The sequence below is a fragment of the Ovis aries genome, chromosome 24 (genome assembly GCF_016772045.2).
Source record: "Ovis aries strain OAR_USU_Benz2616 breed Rambouillet chromosome 24, ARS-UI_Ramb_v3.0, whole genome shotgun sequence".
Classification (NCBI taxonomy): Eukaryota; Metazoa; Chordata; class Mammalia; order Artiodactyla; family Bovidae; genus Ovis; species Ovis aries.
Window position 1 is genome coordinate 27,889,982 of NC_056077.1, and position 21,218 is coordinate 27,911,199.

General features: G+C 46.6%; 1 protein-coding gene across 1 annotated transcript in view; it reads left to right on the forward strand.

Annotated features, from left to right (window-relative positions):
• ITGAM (integrin subunit alpha M) overlaps positions 1–17,464 on the forward strand; it is a gene marked incomplete at its 5' end in the record, with an annotated part of 43,204 nt that extends 25,740 nt beyond the window's left edge. The window contains 18 exon segments of the mRNA NM_001082593.1: positions 2,467–2,607; positions 2,700–2,909; positions 7,359–7,489; positions 7,572–7,735; positions 10,281–10,435; positions 10,532–10,663; positions 10,886–10,959; positions 11,173–11,314; positions 11,409–11,531; positions 12,925–13,004; positions 14,094–14,177; positions 14,500–14,575; positions 15,593–15,700; positions 15,882–15,965; positions 16,118–16,231; positions 16,320–16,421; positions 16,647–16,757; positions 17,393–17,464. Coding sequence (NP_001076062.1) covers positions 2,467–2,607; positions 2,700–2,909; positions 7,359–7,489; positions 7,572–7,735; positions 10,281–10,435; positions 10,532–10,663; positions 10,886–10,959; positions 11,173–11,314; positions 11,409–11,531; positions 12,925–13,004; positions 14,094–14,177; positions 14,500–14,575; positions 15,593–15,700; positions 15,882–15,965; positions 16,118–16,231; positions 16,320–16,421; positions 16,647–16,757; positions 17,393–17,464 — 2,103 coding nt within the window.
• Between the last annotated feature and the right edge of the window lie 3,754 nt (positions 17,465–21,218).

Here is a 21,218-nt window from a genome sequence, read left to right on the forward strand (position 1 = left end):
AACTAAGAAAAGTTTTGCTCTGTTTATTAAGAGAATGAACAGAGAAGCTACAGACTAGAAGAAAATATTTGAAAATTTTCTTTCCTTTTTAAAAATGACATATTTGAAATAAAATTACATATCTGACAAAAGACATATCCAGAATACATAAAGGATTCTCAAAACTCAACAACAAGAAGTCAAATAATTCAGTTAAAAAATGAGCAGAATATTTGAACAGACACTTAACGAAAGAAGATATGTGAATGGCAAATAAGCACATGAAAAAATGTCCCATATCATTAAATCATCACAGAAATGCAAATTAAAATCATAGTGAGATACAACTGCACACCTATTAGTATGATTACCATAAAAAAGAAATAAACTTGCAATATCAAGTACCGGCAAGGATGTGTGGCAACTAAAACACTCATACATTGCTGTCAGAATGGAAAAATGGCATTGGAAGAATGACTACTTTGGAAAAGTTCATCAGTATCTTATAAAGTTCAGTATACAGTTGCCATAACACTCTTAGGTATTTATCCAGGAGAAATAAAAATAGACATTCACATGAAAACCTATATATAAATGTTTCTAGTGGCTTTATTCATAAATGCCCCAAATTGGAATCAACCCGAATATCCCTCAACTGGGGAATGGATAAACAAACTGTGGTATGTCTGTACAATGGAATACTGGTCAGAAATAAATCAGAACAAATTAATGATACATACAACAATATGGATGAATCCCAAATGCTTACTCTAGTTGAAAGAAGCCAGATCTGAAAAGCTACCTACTGTATAATTCCCTTTATATAACATTCTGGAAAAGGCAAAACTATAGGGACAGAAAACAGATCAGTGGTTGCCAGGGGCTGATGACTGAGGAAAGAGGTTGATTACGGCAAAAGGGAATATTTTGGGGGTGAGGAAACTGTCCTGAATCTTGACCATCGTGGTAATTACATGAATTTATGTGTTTGTCAAAACTCATACAACTGTAGTAAAAAGGTTGAATTTTATTATGTGGAAATTATACCCAATAAACTTGACCTAAAAGCAAAAAAAAAAAAAAATCCTATTGCCTTTATGATGAAGCTTAAATGCCTTTATTGAACTATGGGGGAGCAGGCGGGGGCTTGGTGGTGGGGCTTCCCTGATGGCTCAGAAGTAAAGAATCCTCCTGCAGTGCAAGAAACACAGGAGACATGGGTTCGATCCCTGAGTGGAGAAGATCCCCTGGAGGAGGGCATGGCAACCCACTCCAGTATTCTTGCCTGAGAAATCCAGGCAAGAATCTATTAAGATCTCCTGGGGGATCCAGGCAAGAGTCTTCTCTGCATGGAGAGAGGAGCGTGGCGAGCTGCAATCCATAGGGTCTCAAAGAGTCGGACACAATTGAAGGGACCTGGCATGCACATACACGGACTATCAGGAGGCTGCCCTCAGAGGTGTGTGGGGCAGAAATCAGACAATAGTGAGTCACTGTCTTGATGCCATCTGCACTTTTCCTTCCTTGAACTTGCCCCACAAATTAGATATTTCCATATACATCTCCCTTTTATCTGGTACTGTTCTCCCTTCCAACCTCCTGAACTAAAAGCCTTGAAGGCACCGTCTCCACCACCCAGCCTCACACTTAGCAAAGAGCAATCCTTTGTTTGTTGAATGAATGACTAAACAGGTGATTTCTATGGATGAAGTCTACCCATTTACAGAGAACATATCTTGATATTTTTTGAACATATTTTAAAACTCTTTTAAAATGTAAACATTATTTCTCAATATCATGCAAAAAGAATTCCTGTAACAATAGTTATTTTTAATCCAAGCCAGTTGATTCCCTATTAGCCAGACTGCCAACTTTGATTTACCCCCTAAAGACTTCCAACGTATTGAAAGGATATCCCATGTGGTCTTCCAGGCTTTTCTCTCCATATTTTCTTTTTTTTAATTAAAACAATTTTATTTTATTTTTGGCTGCTCCAGGGCTTATTTGCAGTGCATGGAATATTTCATAGCAGCTCGAGGACTCTTGGTCGCAGGTGCAGGCTTCTCTCTAGTTGTGGTGTGCAGCCTCAGTAGTTATGGTACTCAGGCTTAGTTGTCCCACAGCGTGTGGGACCTTGGTTCCCCAGCCAGGGATGGAACCTGCTTTCTCTTCATTGGAAGGTGGATTCTTAACTACTGGACTACCAGGGAAGCCCCTGTCTGTATTTTCATATCCAGCTTCTTTGCTACCTTAATCATCTCCCTGGAACATGGTTTGGGGTGAATCCTCACCACCACCCATCAACTCTATAACAGTCTCTTCAGCTGGCAGTACATTGAAACAAGGATTGACCATGAAACAGGGAGAGGATCTCATCCACTCCAAAGGGCCTTCCTCAGCAGGTGTGATTTTACGTCACAGGGAGAAAACCCTCATGCCCTGTTTTAGGTGGGAAGAGGTATGTGATCTTGGCCTTATCTTTTTCAGATTGGCTCCTACTTTGGGGCCTCCCTCTGCTCCGTGGATGTCAACAGAGATGGCAGCCCCGACCTGGTCCTCATCGGGGCCCCCCATTTTTATGAGCAGATGCGAGGGGGCCAGGTGTCCGTGTGCCCCTTTCCCCGGGGGGTGAGTAGTGATGAGACCCGGGCTTGGTGGGGTCTGGCTGTGGGATGGAAGGGTTGCCTGGGGTAGGACCTGACACTATTTTTGTTCTGCAGAGAGCTAAGTGGAAGTGTGATGCTGTCCTGCAAGGGGAGCTGGGCCACCCCTGGGGCCGCTTTGGGGCAGCCCTGACCGCGCTGGGGGATGTGAATGGGGACAGGCTGGCGGATGTGGCCGTTGGGGCCCCGGGAGAGCAGGAGAACCGCGGTGCTGTCTACCTGTTCCACGGAACCTCAGAACTGGGCATCAGCCCCTCCCACAGCCAGGTGAGGCCGGATCATCCGTCCCTTTCCAAACCAACATTCCCTCAGCTGCCAGGTCAGTTCTCCCACAAGCCCTTTGCAGAACCTTCAAAAATAATACACACTTCACAAAAAGATTCATTCTGACCACAGCTGGAGGAGGTGCACAGGGCCAGCATCACTGCTGCCACTCTACAGGAGGGAAGATGAAGGCTCAGAGGTAATGAATGGTGAGCCGGAAGTGTTAGGATGCAGACATTCTTCTCTGAATCTCAGTCGTCATAGGGTGACCAACAGACCTGGTTTGCCCCACATCTGTCCTGGTTTGGGGCTTCCCTGTTGGCTCAAAAGGTAAAGAATTTGTCTGCAATGCAGGAGACCCAGCTTGTGAAGATCCCGTGGAGGAGGAAATGGCAACCCACTCCAGTATTCTTGTTTGGGGAATTCCATGGACAGAGGAGCCTGGTGGGCTACAGTCCATGGGGTTGCAAAGAGTCAGACACGACTGAGCAACTAACAGTAACTAACTAACCTCCTGATTTTAGCAGTGAAAATCTCACAACACAGGAAGCCCTGTGGTTGGTCATTCTACCAAGACTGCATGCTTCACGGGTGTGTGACCTGTGTAGTCACTCAGGGCTCCTCTCTCAGGAGGGTGCTGTGCTTAGATTAATGCTCTGCTCCGGCCATCTTGAAATTCTTAACAACTTTCGAATAAGGAATCCTACATTGTTTCCCCCCCATGGAGTCCTGCAAATTGTGTAGCTGATCCTGATGGCTGGTCACTTGAAATGTTGATTGCCACAACGGGTTTCCTCCTGAAGAGGCTTCCTCTTTCCTGCCAGATGAAGCCCACTGTCTAAAGGGACCCCCACAGTCTGGCTTTCTCCCTTACAGCCCACTGAGGCCATCCAGTCTTCTGGTCTCTGACTTTTTTCCAGCATTTCCCCCCCCCAAATTTTTCTTATGTCCTTTCTCTGTTTCTTCATCACTCCTGCCAAATCCCTCACAAGGTTCAACCCCACTAACATCACCTGAAGTCCTTAAAAAATGGGTGCATAGGCCCTGCCAGTAAGGGTTCTGAGTTAATTGATCTGAGGTCAGGGCTCCAGGGGCTTCCCAGGTGGCTCCAGCAGTAAAGAACACATCTGCCAATGCAGGAGACATGGGTTTGATCCCTGGGTCGGGAAGGTCTCTTGCAGGAGGGCATGGCAACCCACTCCAGTATTCTTACCTGGAATATCCCATGGATGTAAGGGCCTGGTGGGCTACAGTCCATAGGGTGGCAAAGAGTCAGACATGACTGAAGCATGTATGGACAGAGCACCAGGCATCAGTAAAATTTGTCCATTTTATTAAGAAAAATTTCAATGTACAGTGAACATCCATGTATTTATAAGCTAAAATCTACTATGAATATTTTACTAAATTTACTTTTTCATATCTTCATCCTGTAGTCATCCTTTTCTACCTGTTCATCAGTTCAACACATTTTAAAATGCATTTCAAAGTAATTTGCAACACCAGTCCAACTTCACCCCTAAATGCCTCACCATGTATATCATTAACTAGAATTTAATATTTGCTTACCGTTATTTTAAGATAAAATGTATAGACAGGAAATGCACAGATCTTTGGCCAGTCGATGAATTTTGAAAAATATAACCCACAATCCTGGGAATTCTCTGGCCGTCCAGAGGTTATGACTCAGTGCTCTCACTGCCATGGCCTGGGTTCAATCCCTGATTGGGGAACTAAGACCCTGAAAGCTGTGTGGTATGACCAGACAAACAAAAACCAAACAAACAACCCCCAATAATTCTATGAAGGTACATGCCTGTAAAATTCCATGGACAGAGAAGCCTGGCAGGCTACAGTCCATGGGGTTACAAAGAGTCGGACCCAACTGAGCAATTTCATTTACTGTACTGAACATCATCACTTTAGAAAGTTCCCACCTGTTCCCTCCCAGTCAATTTTTGACCCCACTCCATCCTAGAGGAAGCTACTGTTCCAATTATTTTCAACCATAAATCAATTTTGTCCATTCTAGTGGATGGACTATTATGCTATGTCAGCCCTAGTATTTTTCACACACTCCTTTAAAAAAATAATTTTACTTATTTATTTATGGCTGCACTGAATATTCATTGCTTTTCCAGTTTTTCTCTAGTTGTGGCCAGCAGGGGTTATTCTCTAGGTGCGATGCATGGGCTTCTAATTGAAATGGCTTCTCTTATTGCAGAATACAGGCTTCTAGGGCTTGAGGGCTTCAGCAGACACACGTTCTTTAGTTTACAGCCCAGCACTCCTCACGTTCTCCCCTCTGTGTCATGGAACCTCTTTCCACAATTTTGTAAATATTATAGTTAAGCCTTTTTCTCATTGGCATCTGTTGTTTCTTTGTGTAAATGGGATTTGAAGGGTCTGGTTTTACTTTATTTTTATTACAACACTTTACATGCTTGTATAAGTTAAAAGATCTAAAGTAAACAGTGAAAGCCCTAGCTCCTTCTGCCCTGGAAAGGAAAACAAGAGTAAGGGGAGGGTCCACACATTCACCCACCCTCACCCACACCCCCATACACCCATCCCCACCCGTCCCCACATCCACTCACATCCACACTCAGACCCACCCACAACCCCCATAGACCCACATCGACTCACGCCCATACACACACTCCCACTCCACTCACATTCTCCTCTCCCACACCACAGACTTTGGAATTAAAAATAAATGCAAAAAGGATCATGCAAGCTTATTGTTCTACTGTTTGTAATTTTTACTTGTTCTTTTTCTATGACTGGAACCTGGGGTAGTCAGTATTTCAACAAGCAAATGTCCTGTGGATATCTCAACTACCATATTATATAATTTCAAAACAAAGCTTCCTCCCAATAGGATAAAATAATTTTTTCTCAAAAAATTTGCAGTATAATGTATGTTCAGTAAACACACAAATCTTAAGTGTTGAATTTTCACATCTGTGAACCCGAGTAAGCACCACCCAGATGAAAATATAGCACATTTCCAGCATCCTGCACTTCCTCATTCTTCTTTCCAGTTGACAAATTCACTTAAAAAATGGCAGTAAAACAAACATGACCTAAAACTCACCACCTTAACCATTTTTAAGTGTACACACTTCACCGACATTAAGTACATGACAAAGTCACTTTTAAAATTTCTTAATATATTTGGCTGTTATCCTTTCAGTTAGACTTTATTTTGGGGAGGGGCTCCAAAATCACTGCAGATGGTGACTGCAGCCATGAAATTAAAAGATGCTTGCTCCTTGGAAGAAAAGCTATGACTAACCTAGACAGCATATTAAAAAGCAGAGACATTACTTCACCAACAAAGGTCTGTATAGTCAAAGCTATGATCTTTCCAGTAGTCATGCATGGATGTGAGAATTGGACTATAAAGAAGACTGAGCACCAAAGAATTGATGCTTTTGAACTGTGGTGTCGGAGAAGACTCTTGAGAGTCCCTTGGACTGCAAGGAGATCCAACCAGTCCATCCTAAAGGAAATCAGTCCTGAATATTCATCAGAAGGACTGATGCTGAAGCTGAAACTCCAATACTTTGGCTGCCCGATGCGAAGAACTGACTCACTGGCAAAGACCCTGATGCTGGGAAAGATTGAAGGCAGGAGGAGAAGGGGACGAAAGAGGATGAGATGGTTGGATGGCATCATTGACTCTATGGACATGAGTTTGAGTAAGCTTCAGGAGTTGGTGATGGACAGGAAAGCCTGGTGTGTGGCAGTCCATGGGGTTACAAAGAGTCGGACACGACTGAGTGACTGAACTGAACTGATCCTTTCGGTGTTAATTTTCCACATAGACTGAAGGGTCAAAATTGTTCCTAACAGCTTATTATGAAAAGTAACAAATTTCCTACCCACACTGTGATTTCCTCTTTGTTTTTCCTCCTTTTGAGGAAACCACTTTCAGCTCTTTCAATGATTCTCCATACTTGCCAAGGACACAATTATATTGCTGCTGCTTGATTTTTGTTTTTGCATTGACTTCCTACTATGGAAGGTGAGGCCTGAGCTCTCTTTGAGGCCTCTCTTTTCAGATATTCACATGCTTTGCATCCCACCCCAACATTAAATTTATATGATACTTTTGGTTACATCAGTACAGAGTGTTTGCATTTTCCTGACCACGTAAGAGAGATCCAACTGAATCAAGAGATTCAGCTGAGTCAAATAGTATACTGTCTCTTCTTTCCTGTGAAGCTTCTTATTTTCCCGGGAAAACCCAGCAATTATGGAAATTTTTGATATCATCTCAAGGTTGTGATTTAAAGCTGAATAGTTACCTTAATTTTTTAAGAAATTGTGGGAGGTGTGACTTGAGTGGAGCCCAGACAATCTCTCCTTGGGTCACCCTGGGAGACTGAGTTACTCTTGTCTCTGTTCTTTCCCACCTCTTTCTCTCCTCCTCTTTTCTACCGTCAGCGGATCACAGGCTCACAGATCTCCCCCAGGCTTCAGTATTTTGGGCAGTCACTGAGCGGGGGCCAGGACCTCACAATGGATGGACTGGTAGACTTGGCTGTCGGGGCTCAGGGGCATGTGCTGCTGCTCAGGTGAGAACATACCAGGTATCTTCTTTTTAAGGAGTGTGTCTGCTGTACGATGGCCCCTGATGGCCCTCTGGCTTCCCCCCAGGTCACAGCCTGTGCTGAAAGTTGAGGCGACGATGGAGTTCACACCCAAGGAAGTGAAGAGGAATGTGTATGAATGTCGTGACCCAGTGGTAAAAGGCCAGATTGCTGGGAAGGTCAAAGTCTGCCTCCAAGTTCGCAAGAGCACATGGGACCGGCTGGGAGAAGGTGAGGCTGGGTGGGTGAATTTCAAGAGGTTAAATGACTAGGGACATTGATGGGCTCTGATAGCCTTCTTCAAGCTTGGATGGAGTAAGCAGATGGTTCCCCTGCTAGGGCATGGGTGGGGAGGCCCAGAAAACACCACCAAAGAAGTAAGTCTCTGGCACTTCCTTACAATCTCAGTTCCCTATAGAATGAAGGGCCCCACCCTGTGAACTAACCAGATATATATTTTTTAACTGAGAGATGGGCAGAGGAGCTTGGCAAGCTACATAGTCCATGGGGTTGCAAAGAGTTAGACATGACTTAGATACTAAACAACAACAATAATTTGTTCAAAGAGGAGACTGAGTTGATGAGGCTAAACACAAACTCACAAAGCATTCAGATATGTATTCCATCACAACTAACTTGACTTCCTCCCTTGTCTCTATTCTGAGTGGCATTGTGCTTGGGGTTAGAAAGAGTAATGGTGGTTCTAGAGAGAAACAAGGGGAGGAGATAAAATTAGTTTTCTAGCAATAATCTTACTGGACTGAGGAGACAGCAGTCAGGGTTTGGGGCAAACAACACGGCTAGAAATTGAGAGTGAAGTCTTGGAGAGTAGAGAATTACAGAGAAGATCCCCCAAAATCTACACGGAAATTCCATACAAGTCATTGGCTGACTTTTAAGTCATGCATGTCCAGGTCAATACTTCCAGAAACTCAGTGGAAGAGAGCAACTGGAGAGCTAATGAGTTGAAAAGAAATCCAGCTGCTGGGGAAGCAGAAATTTGAGTGGGGCCTTGAAAAACACCTTGGTCCTTCTGTTGGGAAAATGTCCATTGAGACGGGTAAGCAAGAGAAACAACAGACAATAGATATAGACCCACAGATGATTCAGATATTAGAATTATCAAATCAGAATTTAAAATATAACTAAAATATCTTCAAGAAAAAAGAGGAAAGGATGGAGAACTTCATTAAAAAAATTTGGATTTTGTGAGTTAAATGGAAACACTAGCACTGAAAAACACATGGAATGGAATTGAGAATTCAATACATTTAATAGCAGATTAGGAGCAGAACAAACAGATATACATTACTATATATAAAATAGGTAAACAAGGATTTACTGTATGGCAGAGATAATTATATTTAATCGATATCTTGTTTAACCTATAATGGAAAAGAAGCTGAAAAATATATATACGTATAACTGAATCACTTTGCTGTATACTTGAAACTAAAACAACACTGTTAATCATCTACACTTCAATATAAAATAGAATTTTAAAAAAGAAATGGTGGTAAAGACTTTTCTAAAACTGGTGAAAGACATCAAGATTCTCTACCAAGACAGAGCAAGATAAATATAAAAGGAACCATAAATCGGTACATTACACCAATGCCCACAACACTAGACACTGTAGCATCCCAAGGTACAAACTTCTGAAGAACAAAGACAAAGAGAAAAAAGTGAAAAGCAATATAATTTTAAAATATACTTAATTTTCTAGCTTGTAACAGAAAAGCTATTATTTACTGAGCACTTGTTATGTGGCCGGCACTATGCTAAATGCTTCATAGGCACAATTTTATTTTCACTGTTGGGAAGATAAAATTATTATCTTCAATTTAACAATAAGGAGGAACTTTCCTGGCTGTCCAGTGGTTAGGGCACTGCGCTTCCAATGCAGAGGCCAGGGTTTGATCCTTGGTCAGGGAATTAGATCCCACATGCTGCAAAAAGACCCCATGTTGTTGTTCAGTCCCTAAGTTGTATCTGACTCTTTGTGACCCCATGAACTGCAGCACGCCAAGCTTCCGTCTCTCACCATCTCCCGTAGTTTGCTCAAATTCCTGTCCATTGAGTTGGTGATGCCCTCTGGACATCTTATCCTCTGTTGCCCCATTCTCCTCCTGTCCTCAATCTTTCCCAACATCAGGGTCTTTTCCAATGAGTTGGTTCTTTGCATCAGGTGGCCAAAATGTGGGAGCTTCAGCTTCAGCATCAGTCCTTCCAATGAATATTCAGGGTTGATTTCCTTTAGGAATGACAGATTGGCTCTCCTTGCAGTCCAAGGGACTGTCAAGAGTCTTCTCCAGCACCACAGTTCAAAAGCATCAGTTCTTCAGTGCTCTGCTTTCTTTATGGTCCAAGTCTCACATCCATGCATGACTACTGGAAAAATCATAGCTTTGGCTAGATGGACCTTTGTTAGCAGAGTGGTGTCTTTGCTTTTTAATATGCTTTCTAGGTTTGTCGTAACTTTTCTTCCAAGGAGCAAGTGTCTTTTAATTTCATGACTGCAGTGATCTTGAAGCCCAGGAAAACGAAAGTTGCCACTATTTCCACAACTAAAAGATCCTGTGTGCTGCAATTAAGACCTGGCTCAGACAAATCAATACGGAAATAATTTTTTAAAATAAGGAACTGAGAGACACAGAGAGGTCAGCTAATGTGGCCAAAGTTGGTCAGTTGGGGAGCAGAGGAACAGGGCCTCCACCTGTTGCCAGTCTGACTCCAAAGCCAGGCTCCTTACCACCATTCTTCCCCGCCCCTTCAGGAGATACCCAGAGCACTATCACCTATGACCTGGCTCTGGACCCAGGTCGCCCCCATTCCCTGGCCATCTTTGATGACACACAGAACAACACACGCAGACATGTAGAGACGCTGAGGCTGAGTCAGAAATGCGAGACCCTGACGCTCCGGTTACTGGTGAGCAGGGGGTGACCACCCTCCTGGGTCTGCCAAGCAGGGGGTGGGCTTGTGAAGCTGAGAAGGCTGGATCACCAACCCCCCACTGTCTCTCAGGATTGTGTGGAGGACTCAGTGACCCCCATTTCTCTGCGCCTCAACTTCTCTCTGGTGGGGGAGCCCGCGCACAATTATGGGGGCCTCAGGCCAGTGCTGGGTGTGGATGCTCTGAGACTCTTCACAGCCTCGGTGAGTCGGGAAGATCCCCTGGAGCAGGAAAGGGCAACCCACTGCAGTATTCTTGCTTGGAGAATCCCACAGGCAAGAAGAGCCTGGCAGGATGGGGTACCAAAGAGTCGGACACGACTGAGCAACTAACATTTTTACTTTATTTCAAGATTTCACTTTACTGTTTCGTTTCACATCCTGTCCCGATTTCCTTTTGTTTTTCTCATATTCCGTGTTTGGCAGCTTCCCTTTGAGAAGAACTGTGGCAATGACACCGTCTGCCAGGATGACCTCAGCATTACCTTCAATTTTATGGGGTGAGTTCTCTGTCCTCGTTTTTACCCCTAAACCTGCACCGTGACCTGGTGCTCTGTTCTCCTCCTGGCCCGCAAGGGAGCCTGGCGCAGAGCAGCTGCTGCCGCCTCATCCACTATCTTCTCTCTCCCAGTGTCTGCGCCTCCTTCCCTACAGAGCACATTCACTGCAGGGAAGCCCCCAGCCTCTCATGGCCTGGCTTCTTCCTTCCACAGCCTGGACACCCTGGTGGTGGGTGGTCCCCGGGACTTGAACGTGACGGTGACTGTAAGAAACGAGGGCGAGGACTCCTACAGAACTCAGGTCACCTTCTTCTACCCATCTGGCTTGTCCTTCCGGAGGGTGTCAAGCAGCCAGGTAGCCAAACCCTTCTCAGGCTCTATCTGACTTTGCTTGCCCTGCCCCGTGGCTGCCGGTTGACTTCACCAGCTCTGCCTCCCTGGCCTTCCAGAACCAGCGCTCACATCGATTCTGGCGCCTGGCCTGTGAGTCTGATGTCTCCACCGAAGGGTTTGGAATCTTGAGGAGATTAAGCTGCGGCATAAACCACCCCATTTTCCCAGACAACTCGGAGGTCAGACTGCTGGCTCCTCCTCCCTTTTTCTCCTTTGTTTTCTTCTGAATTCTTCCCTAGTTCTTCTCCTTTTTCCCACACTGCATGGCTTGTGAGATTTTAGTTCCCAGACCAGGTATTGAACTCAGGCCCTTGGCAATGAAAATGTGAAATCTTAACCATTGGACCATCAGGGAATTCCCTTCTTCTTCTTCTTTTTAAAAGTAGATCTTTCTTTCTCTCTCTCTCCTTTTTTTTTTTTTTTTTGAAAAAAACTTTTGCTGAGATAAAATCCATCTACCATTACACTACACCCATTGGGCTTCCCTGGCAGCTCAGACAATAAAGAATCTGCTTGCGATGCAGGAGACCTGGGTTTGATTCCTGGGTTGGGAAGATTCCCTGGAGAAGGGAATGGCAACCCACTCCAGTATTCTTGCCTGGAGAATTCCATGGACAGAGGAGCCTAACAGGCTATATAGTCCATGGGGTCACAAAGAGTCAGACACGACTGAATGACTAACACAAACATTTAAAGTATATGGTCCAGGGACTTCTCTGACAGTCAAGTGGTTGAGAATCTGACTTGCAATGTAGGGGACATGGGTTTGATCTTGCGTTAGGAACAAAGATCCTATGCCACATGCCACTGGGCAATCTAAGCTCAAGTGCCACAGCTAGAGAGCCCACACACCCTAAGACCTGATGCAGTCAAAAATGAATAAATAAATAAATTGAGAAAAGTATACAATCCAGTGGCTTTTGAAATGTTCACAAAGTTGTGCATTCATCAGCGTGATCAATTTTAGAGTACTATATTTTTAATTTAATGTTTAAAATATTACTTGTTTGGCTGCATTGGGTCTTAGCTGTAGCACGTGGGGTCTTCTCTGCATCATGCAGGATCTTTTGCTGCAGCTCATGAACTCTCTAGTTGTGGTCCACAGCCTCAGTAGTTGTAGCACTTGGGCTTAGTTGCTCCAAGGCATGTGGGATCTTAATTCCCCGACCAAGTATTGAATTCGAGTCCCCTGCATTGCAAGGCAGATTCTTGACCCCTGGACAACCTGGGTAGTTCTAGAGTATTTTATAACCACGCCCCCCCCCCAAACACCTTGCTCCCTTTGGCCATCAGCCCACGTCTTCCCATCTGTCCCAGTTCTAGGCAACCACTAATCTATTTTCTGTCTTGAGATTCACCCGTTCTGGATATTTCATATAAATGGAATCATACAATATGATGGCTTCTTTGAGCATCACACTTTCAAGGGTTACCCATGTTGCAAGATGTATTAATACTCTGATTCTTTTTATCGCTGAATAACACTCTGTTGTACGGATGTACCACAATTTTATTTACCCATTCTTCAGCTGATGAACATCTGGGATGTTTCTTCTCTTCTTACTCTTCCAGATCACCTTTAATGTCACATTTGACGTGAACCCTGATACTTACTTTGGAAACAAGCTACTTCTCAAGGCCAATGTTACCAGGTGAGCTATGCCTGGCTTCCCACCACATCATCAGTTTTGAGGTCCCAGCCCCTTGCTGATGGTGGACCATTGCCCTCTCCCCACTGGTTCTCCCTTCAGCTCATTCATTCACTCAAGAAACGCCAACTGAGCACCCAGCACATGCTAGGCATGTTGCCCAGGCTGATGGGATAGCAACAGACAAGATGGCTGTGGTTCCTGCCTCATGGAGGTTATAATTTAGTGGCAAGGATGGACAGGAAAGTTGAGGGTTACCATACAGTATGAGATGAATGATGTCCAGTGTTGTTGGGAGTTTGGTGTTCAGAGAGGAAGATTCATTTGGGCTGTGAGTTAGCCAAAAAAAGTGAAAGAAAGTGTTAGTCTTTCAGTCATGTCCAACTGTTTGTGACCCCATGGACTATAGCCTACCAGGCTCCTCTGTCCATGGAATTCTCCAGCCAAGAATACTGGAGTGGGTAGCCATTCCCTTCTCCAGGGGATCTTCCCAACCCAGGGATCAGACCCGGGTCTCCTGCATTGCAGGCAGATTCTTTACTATTTGAGCCACCAGGGAACCCCAACAAAGGCACAAATTGAAGGTGAGCAGAAATATAGAGAGAAGAAAGTGTGAACCAAGCCATGCCTGGATACGGCAAACGTCAGGCTAAGTTTGAGCCCAGGAGGCAGAGTTGAAGGACTTGGTTAGATATGGCCCATTTCATGTACTCACCGACAGGCGCTATTAGGGAGTTTGCAGTTGAGCTTGGGAGGGACAGGACTTGATCACCTTTGCATACTAGAAAGATCTCTCTCCAGGAGGGCGGGGGAATAGGGCAGGAGTGGTTTTGAGTTCAGGGGACCAGTGAGAAAAAGAAGGTGCTCCAGGCATCCATCCAGGTGAGTTGGGATGGGCCTGAACTCCACAGGGCAGCCCTGGTCTTCCCTACAATTTCTATTTCCTCTTTAGGATTTTAAGGACAGTGTTTAAGATGCTGAGAGAACAGGACTCAGTGGTTGGTTGGTGCTAGAGGGTGAGGGAGAGATAGGAGAAGGAAAGGCTGATTCTCAATTCTCAAGAGCTGGTCAGAGCTCTCTGTTTCCCTTCAGTGAAAACAACATGCCGGGGAACAACAAAACTCACTTCCAGCTGGAACTGCCTGTGAAATACGCTGTGTACATGGTGGTCACCAGGTACTGGCTTCCGGGGCTTTTTGCTCTGCTTTCACCCCTGGGCTGGACATGGTGCATCGAGCATCTGTGTGCGAGTCTGTGCGCGTGTGCTTGTGTGTGTCTGAAGTTATGTGTGCACACGTGTGCATTTGTGTGTGTGTTGGGGGGCCAAACTGGCACACGATGCAGGTCGCCTGACACAGTCCTTGCACACCATCGTGCTCTCGCTCTCTCAGTTGCGTTTCCTGTGTGCCTGTTCTCCCCTTAACACCTTTAGCCCGAAACCCCTTCCCAGGACTCCCCTGATGTTCTGTCACCTCCTGCCCCTTCTTTCTCCCGTCAGCCTTGAGGCCTCCACCAAATATCTCAACTTCACAGCCTCAGAGAAGACCAGACATGTTATGAAGCATCAGTATCAGGTGGGGAGTGGAGAAGGAGCCTGGGGAGGGAAACCAGGATGACAGGAAAGAACAATGGGAGGGACTTCCCTGGGGTCCAGTGGTTAAGACTCCGTGCTTTGACTGCATGGGACACAAGTTTGATCCCTAGACAGGAAACTAAGATCCCACATGCCTCAGGGCAAAAAACCCAAATGTGAATCAGAAGCAGTATTTTAACAAATTCAATAAAGACTTTTTTAAATGGTCCACGTCAAAAAATCTTTTAAAAAAGTTGCACTCTTCCACTGCAGGGCACACCGGTTCGGTCCTTGTCAGGGAACAAAGATCTCACATGTTGTGTTGTCAAAACAAAAAATAATAATGATGGGAAACACGCATGAGGTACCTGCTTTGGGCCAGGCTCTGTTCTAAGCTTGCTCTGACTCCACACACACACAAGCACATGCATCACACAAGTACACACACACATATGTATATACATGGGGCTTCTCGGTGGCTCCAGAGTGAAGAATCTGTCTGCAGTGGAGGAGACCAGGTTCAATCCCTGGGTCGGGAAGATCCCCTGGAGGAGGGCACGGCAACCCTCTCCAGTATTCTTGCCTGGAGAATCCCCATGGATAGAGGAGCCTGGCAGGATACAGTCCATAGGGTCACAAAGAGCCGGATAGGACTGAAGTGACTGAGCACGCAGTCTCATCTTCCTAATGACTCTGTGACGGAGGCACTGTGGTCTCCCCCAGTTTATAGATGAAGAAACTGGGGCTCAGAGAGTTTAACAGAACGTGTCCCCCGGTGTCACCCCTAGTAAGTGGGAGAGCTGCTGCTGTTTGGCTCAGGAGTAGGTGTTTAACCATTACACTCTCCTGCCTCTCAGAAAGCATCAGAAGGCAGGGTGCTTGGGTCTGTGAGGCCTTATTCAGTCCTGGGCCCCCTCCCAGGACTCCCCTGATGTTCAGGAGTGGGGAACCTGATTCTAGTTGCTGGTGGGGGTGGAAAAGCCAGAGCCCCAATACCCACCCTTCCCCCACCACACAGTTCAACAACCTGGGCCGGAAGAAACTGCCCATCAGTGTGGTCTTCTGGATCCCCATCCGGCTGAACAAGGTGACCGTGTGGTCCCAGCCCCAAGTCACCTTCTCCCAGGTAAGCCCAGCCGGCTCTGAGGAGTGGGCCCAGCTCCTCCCTCCACAGCCCCCTGGTCTTTCCTAAAATCGTTTCTGCTTCTTCGTTGAACTGTGGAGCCATTCCTGACCCTCTCCTGACCTGGAGGGTGGACCCAGGAGCCTCACTTCAATCCCTTCCTCACCATGTCCCTTTTCCTCAGAACATGTCCAGTGGATGTCACACCACGGAGGTTGCCCCTCGTCACTCTGACTTCCTGGCGGAGCTTAAGAAGAGCCCGATGCTGGTGAGGCTAAGCCCCGACCTCGGGCTGCACGCAGACTCTGGGCCACCCCTTCCCCGTGCTCACTACCACCTCTCAACTGAGCAGCCTGGGCTCACAGGGCATGGCCCGCATCCAGCTTTCGTGCTCACCTGTCTCTTCCCCCCCTTCCCCAGAACTGCTCCATTGCCGTCTGCCAGAGAATCCAGTGTGCCATCCCCTCCTTTGGTGTCCAGGAGGAGTTCAAGGTCACCCTCCAGAGCAACCTCTCATTTGACTGGTACATCAAGGTCTGTGGGGGCCCGAGGCTCGGCTGGGCATGAGTCATGATCCTTCAGGGCCTAGGGGTCCAGCTCCCATCCTCTCTCTCTCCCACAGACTTCACACAACCACCTTCAAGTTGTGAGCAAAGCAGAGATCTTATTTGATGAGTCAGAGTTCACCCTGCTTCCAGGGCAGAATGCGTTTGTGATGGCCCAGGTGTGTGTCTGGGACACAGAGCGACCATTAGAGGCAGGAGAGGAGGCTGGGCTTGTGGGGGAGAGAGAAGAGTGGGCAGGAGGAGTGAGCGCTGGGCCTGGAGGGGACAGGGGACAGGGAGGCGTTAGGCATGGGGTTCAGGGAGCAACAAGGTCTGACTGGGGAACCCCCAGAAACCCAGAGTCTTTCTCCTCTGGTGTACCCCTCCCCCTCTCCCTGCTCCAGACAGAGACCAAGGTGGAGTCCTACGAAATACATAACCCTGTCCCGCTGATCGTGGGCAGCTCGGTAGGGGGGCTTGTGCTCCTGGCCCTCATCTCTGCCGGTCTGTACAAGGTAACTCCCCCAGGACCCTCTTCCTGCCCGCTCCCCTCCCCACCCCGCTGCTTCTCACTCAGCACTGCCAACTCCCCCTTCTGCTGCCAGTTGGGTGACCTGGGGTGGGGGGTGTCACAGAACCTCAGTTTCTTCAACCGTACAATGAGACTAAGTGTAAGTGAATGTCGCTCGGTGTGTCCAACTCTTTGCCACCCCATGGATCGTAGCCCACCAGGCTTCTCTGTCCATGGAATTCTCCAGGTAAGAATACTGGAGTGGGTGGCCATTTCCTTCTCCTTCCTGACCCAGGGATTGAACCTGCGTCTCCTGTATTGCAGGCAGATTCTTTACCGTCTGAGTCACTAGGAAAATACCCATTTTGTGGAGGTCATTGGCTTCATAACTCTAGGAACTTAGCATGGTCTCTGGTACAATCACTATATAAGGAGTAATCCTTCTTATGTTCTCTATTTCTTTCCTTTCCCAATAGCAATGCCCCTCCTGTTCCACTTTCCCCAGGGCTCTCCTACACCCCGCCGCGTTTTTTCTTTGCATCTCTTGGTCCCGCGGTCTCCCTGCCTGTCCTGCGTGGCTTTCACCCACCCCCCTCCCCCAGCCTGGGTGCCCTCACTCACTTGCTTCTGCCTCCACAGCTCGGCTTCTTCAAACGACAGTACAAGGACATGATGACTGAAGCTGGTCCCGATGCGGCCACCCCCCAGTAGCAGCTCCTTCCCCACAAGTGGCCTCCCTTGCAGCAGACAGGACATGATGCAACCAAACAGTGGGTGCCCAGGCTGCTGGGTGGACACCTCTGTTAGGAAATCGGGGCTGTGACGTTTCACTCAGGAGCGACCTGCGTGGGTTTCCATTCTCATCTGTGTGCACAGGCGTGTGTGTGTGTGTGTGTGCGTGCGCTCATGAATGTGAGTTGTGTGTGTGGCTTAGATCACTCTTGAACCAAGATAAGTGCCTTCGGCACAAAGTCTGGGGCCAAAGCGAGTTGCTTGGGCATCCTTGTGTGTGGCTGAAGGTGCCACTGGTTCTTCCTTGGGGGCAGAGGTGATGGCAGCTCTTGCCGGTAAACACAAAGGGAAGGCCAACAAATCCTCCCACGCTCTCCCCTGAAGGAGGTAGGACCTACTTTGGCGGGTGAGCCTGCAGGCTGGCAGGAGCCCGAGCAGCTGGGGCTGAGCCATTCCACACTAGAGCTGATGTGTTCAGTGCACAACGGTGCACTTTTCTTTGTGTGCTCACTTATTTATTATTTTAATGGCACTTTTATGTTTTGAATAGATGAACCTGTCTGTAGCATCAAAGTCAAAAAATGTGCAAAGGTGTATGATGAAAATGTTCTCCTTTCCACACTGATCTCCCAGCCATTCAGGTCTCTTGTAAAGGGTAGTCTAGGTTATGCGTTTGGAGGTCTCCTTCGGTAAGATTCTTTTTTTTTTTCCTCTTTTTATACAATGATTCTAGGGATATGCAAACACACACACACAACTTTTTTGATACAAATGGCATCATGCTTTATTTATACTGTTCTACATCTTGCTTTTTTCATGATTATGGCTCTGACATTGTTTTTTTAATCGAAATATAAAGTACTTTCTCATTCTTTTATATAGTGGCTCTGTATTCTACTATGTGGGTGGATCCTAAGCCCGGGAGATATATTATTTCCAATCTCACAGTGACAAAAATGGTGGATTAATAAATTGAATGTATGTGGTTTTTGCGTATGTGTAAGCTAATTTATAAGATACATTCCCAGAAATCTGAGTTATCTGAGAGGCAATCCCAAGAGAAAAATTGAGTGAAAGATACTTATTTAAGAGAGACCCCAGCGAATACTAATAGGGAAGGAACGTGAGCTGGGAGGGAAAGGCAGACAGTAAAGGGTGTATTATCAACAGAGGTACCACTATGAGCTTGTCGAGTGTAACTCGGCTGAGGAGGTCTGGGAGATAAAGTAGAACACCCACCTCGACACTTCCTACTTGTGCAGAGAAGGTACACAGACAGATGTACCATGCTGTTGTTCAGTTGCTAAGTTTTGTCTGATTCTTTGCAACCTCATGGGTTGCAGGACACCAGGATTTTTCTGTCCTTCACCGTCTCCCAGAGTTTGCTCAGACTCATGTCCATTGAATCAGTGATGCCTTCCAACCATCTTGTCCTCTGTCGTCCCCTTCTCTTCCTGCCTCCAATCTTTCCCGGCATCAGGGTCTTTCTCAATGGATATACCATGCCCCGTAGTTATTGGCTGAGAGTGCTGTTAGTGGAGAAGGAAGTGTTAATTCCCCGACACTTCCAGCCAGCTCTGAATGTAGGCAGAGCGGGCTCTGGTGGCCAGAGAAAGGGCTGCAGATGCTGCCGGTTGGAAATCCACCAAGGGAGCATAGCCGTGCCCTGGCACGCCCTGCAGGGATCAGGGCAGGGCAGCAATAGCACTTGCTTTCCCGAGTGTGTACAGGTGAAGTTTTGTTACCTGTTTCTAGGTAGCCTTCCCTCCTCTGGGGAGTTCTCCCACTACCCTTCTCCCAACCTTCGCCAATACAGCGCCCACCACTCTGCCCTTAGCACCCACCCTACTTGTCACACCAGTCCTGCTAAGTGGCCATATCTTGGTATTTACTCTGAATTTCACTTTGCAAGATTATCCTAATTGCTTGAGGTCATACGCTAAGTGGGGCTTCCCTGGTGGCTCAGATGGTAAAGAATCTGCAGTTCCATCCCTGGGTCAGGAAGGTCCCCTGGAGAAGAGAATGGCTACTCACTCCAGCATTCCAGCCTGGAGAATCCCATGGACAGAGGAGCCTGGCAGGTTACAGTCCATGGGGTCACAAAGGGTCGGATGGGACTGAACAACTAACACTTTCACTTTTCATACAGATAAGGAAGGGATGGAGGTGGGATTCAAACCTGGCACAGTCTGGTTCTGTAGCTTTTCTCTTTTGCTGTCCTGATGGCCTCAGAGGAATAGCCTGCAGCAGGCGTGAGGGAGGTTGATAAAAATGGCAAGTACATGCAGTTCATTGAGAGACAAGGAAGTTATGGCTTAGATGGACATCTGTTCTAGATGTGATAGGACAGAGGACAGGTGAGGGAAGATTCCTGGGGGAGGTGACCCCTGACTCAAGTAGGGGCAGGAGTCTTCCAGTTAGAGGGCAGCAGAGTCAGGGCTGGAAGAGTGGACGGGACCCTGGGCATATGTGCTTTGTGAGCCAGAGTGAGGAGTTTCAGTTTTATTCAAAATGCAATAAGATGTCATCAAAGGGTGACTGACCCATAAGACAATGGCCCTTTCTATCTTTGTTGCTATTCAGTCATTAAATCATGTCCGACTCTTCGCAACCCCATGGACTATTAGCTCTCCAGGCTCCTTTGTCCATAGGACTTCCCAGGCAAAAGTACTGGAGTGGGTTGCCATTTCCTTTTTCAGGGGATCTTCCGGACCCAGGGATTGAACCCATGTCTCCTGCATTGGCAGGCAAATTCTTCACCTGAGCTACCAGGGAAGTCCGCCTTGAAATGGTTCTACACAATTTCTTTTTCTGACTTCAGAACCCTTAAAATGACTTTCTTCCTCCTTAAATTGAAAGAAAAAAGACCTCAAGATCTCCAGAGTCCTTAACTGACCCAGGAAAAGAGAGGGCCTCTGTACCTCCAGGCAGCAGTCCTTGGACAAGCAATCAAGGCTCAAAGTCCACATAGCCTCTTTGAGTTGGAAGCTTGTGTTGAATTCAGCCAGCTAGGAGGAGCTTAATGATGGGTTAAAAAGTAAATTATTTCTAGTGACAAATTACCCTAGCATGACCCCAAACTTACTAATAAACAGGACCATAAATCTCTGGTGAAGAATCAGATAAACCTGGGAAAGTCTGTCCTTGGTTTTACTTTCGGGGATCCCTTGGTTCAGAATAAATCTCTGCAACCTCCACCCTTCTTTTCTTACTTAGCTGTTGTTTAGTTGCTAAGTCTGACTTTTTGTGACCCCTGCAGTATGCCAGGCTCCTCTATCCTCCAGTGTCTCCCGGAGTTTGCTCAAATTCATGTCCATTGAGTCGGTGATGGTATCTAACCATCTCATCCTTTGTTGCCCCCTTCTCCTCCTGCCCTCAGTCTTTCCCAACATCAGGGTCTTTTCGAGTGAGTTGGCTCTCCGCATCAGATGGCCACAATATGGGAGCTTCAGCTTCAGCATCAGTCCTTCCAAGAAAGGAATATTCAGGGTTGATTTCCTTGAAGATTGACTGATTTATCTCCTTGCAGTCCAAGGGACTCTCAAGAGTCTTCTCCAGCACCACACTTTGAAAGCATCAGTTCCTTGTTGCTTAGCCTTTTTTATGGTCCAACTCTCACATACATACATGGTTACTAGAAGAACCATAGCTTTGACTATATGGACCTTTGTCAGCAGAGTGATGTCTCTGCTTTTTAACACGCTGTCTAGGTTTGACATAGCTTTCCTTCCAA